The sequence below is a fragment of the Phalangium opilio genome, unplaced genomic scaffold (assembly GCF_054372755.1).
Source record: "Phalangium opilio isolate 3A_F unplaced genomic scaffold, DU_Popi_V2 ptg000073l_1, whole genome shotgun sequence".
Classification (NCBI taxonomy): Eukaryota; Metazoa; Arthropoda; class Arachnida; order Opiliones; family Phalangiidae; genus Phalangium; species Phalangium opilio.
In genome coordinates this window covers 1,565,107-1,573,594 of record NW_028324183.1, presented here as the reverse complement: position 1 = coordinate 1,573,594, position 8,488 = coordinate 1,565,107, and the positions used below count along the sequence as shown (strand labels likewise).

At 37.7% G+C, this 8,488-nt stretch overlaps 2 protein-coding genes across 2 annotated transcripts; both read right to left on the bottom strand.

Moving 5' to 3' along the window:
* Positions 1–4,231: 4,231 nt before the first annotated feature.
* LOC149659273 (uncharacterized) lies at positions 4,232–5,182 on the bottom strand. The gene is made up of 3 exons (XM_089844051.1): positions 4,885–5,182; positions 4,359–4,617; positions 4,232–4,295 (listed from the first exon to the last, which is right to left on the bottom strand). Exons 1-3 carry the CDS (start codon positions 5,180–5,182, stop codon positions 4,232–4,234), a joined length of 621 nt encoding a protein of 206 aa, XP_089700177.1.
* A 450-nt stretch (positions 5,183–5,632) lies between these two features.
* LOC149659272 (uncharacterized) lies at positions 5,633–6,261 on the bottom strand. The gene is made up of 2 exons (XM_089844050.1): positions 5,944–6,261; positions 5,633–5,815 (listed from the first exon to the last, which is right to left on the bottom strand). The coding sequence occupies exons 1-2, from the start codon at positions 6,094–6,096 to the stop codon at positions 5,633–5,635; spliced, it is 336 nt and encodes a 111-aa protein (XP_089700176.1). The 5' UTR covers positions 6,097–6,261.
* Positions 6,262–8,488: the final 2,227 nt, after the last annotated feature.

Here is an 8,488-nt window from a genome sequence, read left to right as displayed (position 1 = left end):
TTCGATACTAAAATACTTTGCCACAGTTTGATTAATGGGATACACACACGGTGTTTTTTCCAAAACCATAGCATGCGCTAGCATAATTTCAGAGTTTGGTTTTATTTTCCGTACAAATAAAGAAGCTGATTTAATAACGATTTTATAATTATTAATTGGATCAGGAGGAGGAGGGTTACCACCTTGGGGCGGAGCAGCAGGAGGAGGAGGTTGGAAAATTATTGGAAAAGTATCCGCTGATCTAATAAATTTAAACTTTATATCAACGTTGTTCAATAAGAACTTGTTCATCTTACATACATCAACGTGTAATCTCCCTATCATTTCAAATATTTTTGATGCTCCGGTTCTAGTTCTTCTATATTTCATTCCGTTATTCTCGGCATGGTGTGAATCGGTATTTGATAGTTTTGTATCTTTGTAAAACATTTCTAATGCCAATTGCGTGTCTTTAGCTTCTTTCCCATAATTTAACATTGTTTCGAAATAAGCGATATATGGGGCTAAATTATTCACGACTTGAACCTGGGTATCGTTAAACATAACTTCTATTTGATCAAATAAACTCCATAAGGTTAAATTAACCGGTCCGAGTTTATCGTTTCCCGCGATTTCTACCCATTTATTATCAGTTGTGTTAAATCCTAATATTTGAGCCTTAACGTACAGTTTAATTTTTGATGTGTCTATATAACTATCAGGTGTTCCGGGAATAAAAAATTCCAATGGACCACCATCCGTTATAGCATTAACAGTTTGTAGTTGTATGTCGTTACTGGCCACAATATTCAAATTAGAGACGGGTTTAGCGAAAAAATCTAATTCTGACATCATTCCTTCCATTTTTTGAATACCTTTATTTGTCACTGTTTAAGCGTAAACTAATTATTACTCGTGTAAATTCCCTACTTTTATACCCCCTTTGATATTTGGGGTTCTTCTTTAAGCTAAAAAATCAGTCTTCTTCCTTATTCTTTTCACTTTTCTCTTTCCTAGCTTACTGGTTCTTTTTCTTCTTTTACGTCTTCCACTCCCAAATTGCGCTTCCCCTATTATCACCCGCTTTATGTAATAAATTAGACCCCGCAATTTTAATATTCTTTTTGAAAGAGCTTTTAGGATCTGCTCCCGTTGATATGTCGCCGAACCATCTACTTCCGACACCTATCGCTTCTCGTCCAACAGCTTTTGCTGCTGGTTTGAGTATGGGTGTTATGAAGCGAACTAAACTCTTAAATATAGATCCTAACCCATTTCCTCTTTGAAATACTGGCCCAACAAACGGCCGCCCGATTGTTGTAAATAATAATGATAATATCTATTCCGTAAGACATTATTAGTGATTACGGATCCTTCTAAAATGTAAAGTCGTAACGGTTTTTCCGAGTTTAAATGGAATTTTCGTTCCCGAATCTGTCGTTATATCTATCTCAACTAAATTAAAATTGGGTGTACGTACTGGATAATAATTAATTGGATTGAATGTTAACACGTGAGGTTTATTATCTCGACTGTTTTCAGGTCTTGGAATTGTACGTAAAAGCCCACCCCAAGAGTCACCTATTACCTGGGGATATATGAGACTCGTATAAATGAATAAGGTTTGTACACCTCTATTTATATCTCCGAGATGTTTACTTTCCGTATTGTTCCTCAACGGAGTGTCTACTTGACTCTTATCAAACCCTAACATGTAACCTAATCCGGGATTATCTTTTGGAAATGTAATTGAAAAATAATCCATATATTTCGCCTCATTTTTGGTAATTTTATGCCATGGGGTATTCTCTTTAACAATTCCAACCCCGCATTTGATTGTTACTGTTCCTGTTTTATTATACACAAAATCGAAATATTTTCGTTTCGATTCGGGTAAAACCATTTTCATTGCTTCGAGTACAGTATCTATACTTTCATACGTTCCGTGAGGTATCTTATAAGCTTTCGTTTCGATTGATGCTTTATTAACATCTTTATCAACATCAACGGGTCTATTTCGATCCCTTGGAACAAATTGTTTGACTTAGAATTTACCCAAATTTCTGGTATCTAATTGATCCCGTGCAGTGTCTAAAGGATTACTAGCTATATATGTTTCCCGAAAAATCCATCGATCCCAATCTAATTCCGCTATTCCAAGTACTTTTCCATATTCTTTAGGAAACTTGATAGCCGTTTGTTTGTCTCCGTTAATTTTAATTTGCATAAATGTCATTCCCTCTTTCGTCATTATTTCAAAATTTATATCATCCCCAGCTTTTGTTGTTATTGACTGTTTAAACGTTTCGAATAATTTTTGGTAAATACTTGTAGGTTCGTCGTTCGGACCCCTAACTATATTTCCCAATTTACCACAACCCCCTTCCCCAATTTCATACTCATAATCAAGATCCACCGATCTAACGACAAATTCATCAAAACAATCAGTTATGTTATGTTATCCCACTTTGAAGGCATATTTATTTCCGACAATCCAACCTCCCAATTTCCCTCCGATAAATTATACGTTGTAGGTAGTTCCGTCCTATAACTAGTTTTAGTATTTTCAGGATATAATTGCATCGAGGCATTACTAGGTAAAGTAATGTAAAAGGAATCGTAAGCGGGTGCTAACATTGCCATGTTTACTTGTCAAGTTATTTATTGCTAATGACTTATTCATCAATGTACTAATTGCTTTTATTAACTATTTTGATTGATAGGCGTGATACGGCTCATTTGCATGGTTTAAGGTATGGATTTCTGAATTATGCAAATTTTGATCATTTTTGTTAAATTTGCATAGTTAAAAGTGGGATTTCTCAATTATGCAAATTTTGATAATTTTTGTTAAATTTGCATAGTTAAAAGTGGGATTTCTGAATTATGCAAATTTTGATAATTTTTACCTCATTTGCATAGTCAAAAGTGGGGTAACATACTACTAAGGCCAAACTCCGCAAAACGAAAACACTTTTTGTTAAATCAAATATAAGATACTACGGTAACGTTTAAAAAACATCCAAAAAATACGAATAACAGTACTCGATGTCAAAACGTTAAAAACTACCGAGTAAACAAACAAATGAAGAACTTAGAAAAAAGAACTAGAAATAAAATCTACAGCAAATTATATTAAAGTTTGCCAGAAACGCCAAGGGGGTTCGCGTCAGCCTTAATCGCGCACCACATTGGTTGGGGGGGAGTAACTAAGGTTGCGCCTTTGTAACGACAACAAATACTCGGGGGCAGACAAGACGATCGGGGAAATGTCCTCTCCGTAGGATCAAGACGGGCAGGACACTTTGCAGGCTATGAAGTTTGGTTTTATAAGAGTAACGGGTTTTCCCATTTCTCCCCTTTCTAAATACACTCGGGTTTACAATAAAGCCAAGGACTTGAATGGGGCCTACACAATGTGGTGCGCTAGGGATCCGACGCGTAGTCTAAATGGAAGGCGATAAAGGTCATAGGGCAGTTCTCGTCCAAATAATAAATTCTATTCGACTAAGCGACATGCCAAAAGTCCGCGTCAGAAAGCCAACAAAAAAGCCAAACTACTGACTGACTGACTGACGTCACCCGAAAACGTAAAATCTCGAATAATACAAGTAGAACTAAATTACAAAAGTTTCCCAGCAGTCGTTTCTCTACTAAGAAAAAAAAACCGGTCACTTTTCTTGGCTCCCTTGACAGTCAAATTTCATTTCGAATTGGGATGGATGATACCACGGATATGTCATTAAAGTTGAATTAAACGCGTCTCCCTCCACCAACAAATTAATTCTTTAACCCACTCGCTACGTCACGTTTACGTTAAAAAAAGGCCATGCATGTACGAACGAACGAACGAATCATTTCTTTCATGCCTTAATTGTTAGTACTTTAAAATAAACAACGCCAATAATGAGATCATTATCGGAACAAAAATTCATATAATAATTAATATAATTAAAATTTGCCTAAAAACACCCTTATTAGTAGGGATAACGTCGGTTTGTTGCGCAATTAAAAATACGGCTTAAGTTTCCCGAACTTTAAAGTGAATCTAAATTGTAATATTAAAATTATATGAAATGAAATTAGGCTGAAATTCCATGCCAACAAAAAAACCCTATTGATTTAAAATAACGTAAAGTGTAAATAAAACCAGCCAGAAGCCTGTGTAACTTTGAAAGCAAAACCTGGTCGTCTTGTTATAATGTATTCGTCCGCTAAAATAGACTTTGTCACGTGATAATAAAATCAAGTTTTACTTCCCAGTTACGTAACAAATCTCAAAATATAAAGGAATAAAGCCACTGTAAAGATCTAACCTGGACATAAAACCAAATAAAAGACGGCACACTTGCGCAATAATAAGTGAAAAGTACACATGCCATGAAAAACAAGTGTTTGGACAATAAATGATGATGTTAGACGCGGTGGGCGGGTTGTTTTTTCCAAGACACAGGGTAGAGTATAAGAAGGGAAAAACAGAGGGGGGGGTGTCATTTTGCGACATACTTGAACGCTTAGAGCGCAGTGGTTCCACTTCTTCAAGGGAGCCAAGATTAACACCCGTGGCAGCGATTGACCCCGGGGTCACTTGGCGACGAGACAACGCTTCCTTATCGGTTCCGGCGTTTTCTTCCCCAGCTGAAAACGAAATTGCCCAAAAAAAAACAAAACACACTAAGTCCAAAGCTAACCTAAGCTAACTAATTCTAAGTAACGATTGAAGAAAAACATTCCTAACTAATACTCCTTTCAGTAAAGGAGCCCTAACCAGCGCGCTCTTCGGATCGACCTCTACCGCCAATTTTTCAAGGGCCCAATTTTAGCAAAATATTTAGGGCCCCTTTACTCAGTTTGAAAGAATTAGCGCCAAAAATATTAGTCATGAAGGGGTTTTTTCTCTCTTACATCTAAAATCGCAGTTGTAGGTGGAAACTTTCTGGAACCCTTGAAAGACAAATATGATCAGGATGAGAAGAGCCAAGACGAGACCAACGACCAGGGTCACGAAGTTCATGGCGTCGTGGCCCATAACTAGACGCGGTTGTTCGTCCTCGGGCAGAACGGGAATGGTGCGATTCGCGGCCGAACAAGCTTCCAGGCAGTCGACGCAACTGCAAGGAATCATGTCTGTCCCGGCAAATTCCGTGCACCTGCAGGGGTGAGAGGAGAGGGAGAATCCTCCCCTAGCATTTAAACTATGCATAAATAAATAACAGCAACCGCGCCTTTACACACGGTGCCCTCTCAGTATGAAAATTAATCTCTCATTCTAGCTACCGTGCCCGCGCCAACCCAAAAAACACAGCCGTCCATCAAATTAAACTTGAGAGTTGCCGCGATCTAACCCGGTAAACTCTTTGACGATGCCCCCCGTGTTATTTCTTTCCCAATACTTAAAAAGAGCCGGAAGATGATCTTTCCTTAACAAGGGACAAGACAAACTTGTTTTAGCTCCATCCCAAATCGAAACTTTCTGTTAACTAGTACCATAGACCTAACGTATTTCCTTTAGCAATTCTTTCACATAACGAGCTCTAAGGTGGTATTGGATCTTCCCCTAATCGGTTTCTATACACCCCCCTCTTGTTTTTCGTGCACCCAGGGGCTACACACACACCACAACTAGCTTAGATTTGGCTTAACACTTGAAAGATTAATCCCATTGTATTAAGACGATATTCTTACCTTTAGCGAGATCGGGACATAGAAGTCGGAACTTTTCTAGGGTCTCTTCATCGTCGATGGGTTCGGCCGGTCTCCTCCTCAAACAGTTCAAGTTCCCACCGAAACCATCGTCACACGGACCTTCCATGACGCACATACCTTTCCTGGAGACCTAAAAACGTTCGCCAGGGGTCAAATTGGAGAATTTTAAGGGGAATCAATGGGGAAATACGCCGCGGCCGCTTTGGTGAGTAGGCTTAGGCTTACAATCATTACGAAATAAAAGAGAAGAAGACAAACCTGACTGATTTCCGATGAAAATACTAAAGTAATCCATAAGACTACCGAGAGTTCCACTAAGGGTTTTAAAAAGGCGGAACGACGCCTTATTTTTGTCTTTTCAGGCGTCACTGAGGCGTCCCCGTACGCGTCACATTGCGTACTACTAGCCATGTTGACTTTGGACGGCCGCGCGCAAATACCGCCACTTTTAAACAACACTTCCAATTGGTCAAAGGTTCGATTAAACGGGGGCGATGGGTTATCGCGCCAAGGAATTAAAGATCCCGAGCCATTCAATAAATGACGACTGTATAATTATTCACCATAAAAAACCTTATTAAAATTTAAGTTTTTTAGCCTATCTGTCCTGGACTATTGATGATGATGTCGAAGGTTTGCTTTTTGCATGCAGTGCACACGCATATGGTGACAAAGTCTTAACCATAATTATTCTCAAAGTCTCAAGTTTAAAATTGTACGGATTTTCATTCCACTTTCTTTGCACAACCCTAACAAAGTTAATAACTTATTTAAAATAACTAAAAAAAAAGCCTGGACTGGAATTCAAAATTATGAGTTTCTGATGAAACTCACGCCAAGTAAGATGGAAATTATGGACTCTATGTAAAAATGATAGATGACCGAAGCTATGACTTTAGTTAACAGCCAAATCAGGGATAGATGTGATTTTAGAAACAGGAATGGACCTTGTGTCCCATTCGACCGAATCCCATTCGACCGAACGCGTTTCCCATTCAACCGAACCCGTTTCCCATTCAACCGAAAACAGCCCAAATGTGCGGTTTGGGAAAATATATATCAAAATTTAAAAGCAAACGTTTTCACGTTTTTTAAGGATTTTTTTTTTACCCTACAGTTTTCGTTGTATAAATATATTGATGTTTGAAATGCAAAATTTAATTTTAAGAGTGATTGATAATGGAGAGAATTGCATTGTTTTAGAAAAGGTGGCAGCTAACTATTAGGAGAATATTTTGGAAAAGCTGGCAGCTAATTAGTAGGAGAATGTTTAGGAAAAGGTGGCAGCTAACTATTAGGAGAATATTTTGGAAAAGGTGGCAGCTAATTTGTAGGAGAATGTTTAGGAAAAGGTGGCAGCTAACTATTAGGAATATATTTTGGAAAAGGTGGCAGCTAATTAGTAGGAGAATGTTTAGGAAAAGGTGGCAGCCAACTATTAGGAGAATATTTTGGAAAAGGTGGCAGCTAATTAATAGGAGAATATTTAGGAAAAGGTGGCAACGAATTAATGGAACCATTGTTTTGGAAAAGGTGGCAACGAATTATTGGAATCATTGTTTTGGAAAAGGTGGCAGCTAACTATTAGGAGAATATTTTGGAAAAGGTGGCAGCTAATTAGTAGGCGAATGTTTAGGAAAAGGTGGCAGCTAATTAGTAGTAGAATGTTTTGGAAAAGGTGGCAGCTAATTAATAGGAGAATATTTTGGAAAAGGTGGCAGCTAACTATTAGGAGAATATTTTGGAAAAGGTGGCAGCTAACTTGGAGAATATTTTGGAAAAGGTGGCAGCTAACTATTAGGAGAATAATTTGGAAAAGGTGGCAGCTAATTAGTAGGCGAATGTTTAGGAAAAGGTGGCAGCTAGTTAGTAGTAGAATGTTTTGGAAAAGGTGGCAGCTAATTAATAGGAGAATATTTTGGAAAAGGTGGCAGCTAACTATTAGGAGAATATTTTGGAAAAGGTGGCACCTAACTATTAGGAGAATATTTTGAAAAAGGTGGCAGCTAATTAATAGAATATTTTGGAAAAGGTGGCAGCTAATTAATAGGAGATTATTTTGGAAAAGGTGGCAACTAATTAATAGCTGAATATTTTGGAAAATGTGGCAACGAATTATTGGAAACATTGTTTTGGAAAAGGTGGCAGCTAACTATTAGGAGAATATTTTGGAAAAGGTGGCAGCTAACTATTAGGAGAATATTTTGGAAAAGCTGGCAGCTAACTATTAGGAGAATATTTTGGAAAAGATGGCAGCTAACTATAGGAGAATATTTTGGAAAGGGTGGCAGCTAATTAGTAGGAGAATGTTTTGGAAAAGGTGGCAGCTAATTAATTGGAGAATGTTTTGGAAAAGGTGGCAGCTAATTAATAGGAGAATATTTTGGAAAAGGTGGCAACTAATTAATAGGAGAATATTTTGGAAAAGGTGGCAGCTAACTATTAGAAGAATGTTTTGGAAAAGGTGGCAGCTAACTATTAGAAGAATGTTTTGGAAAAGGTGGCAGCTAACTGTAAGAGAATATTTTGGAAAAGGTGGCAGCTAACTATTAGGAGAATATTTTGGAAAAGGTGGCAGCTAACTATTAGGAGAATATTTTGGAAAAGGGGGCAGCTAATTAGTAGGCGAATGTTTAGGAAAAGGTGGCAGCTAGTTAGTAGTAGAATGTTTTGGAAAAGGTGGCAGCTAATTAATAGGAGAATATTTTGGAAAAGGTGGCAGCTAACTATTAGGAGAATATTTTGGAAAATGTGGCACCTAACTATTAGGAGAATATTTTGGAAAAGGTGGCAGCTAATTAAT

Coding starts and splice junctions, on each gene's coding strand:
- LOC149659273 (XM_089844051.1), bottom strand. CDS start 5,182: ATGCATAGTTTAAATGCTAGGGGAGGATTCTCCCTCTCCTCTCACCCC. Junction 4,618..4,884: donor CTACAACTGCGATTTTAGAT/GTAAGAGAGAAA, acceptor TTTCGTTTTCAG/CTGGGGAAGAAAACGCCGGA. Junction 4,296..4,358: donor CCAAACACTTGTTTTTCATG/GCATGTGTACTT, acceptor TTTTATGTCCAG/GTTAGATCTTTACAGTGGCT.
- LOC149659272 (XM_089844050.1), bottom strand. CDS start 6,096: ATGGCTAGTAGTACGCAATGTGACGCGTACGGGGACGCCTCAGTGACG. Junction 5,816..5,943: donor TTTCATCGGAAATCAGTCAG/GTTTGTCTTCTT, acceptor GAACGTTTTTAG/GTCTCCAGGAAAGGTATGTG.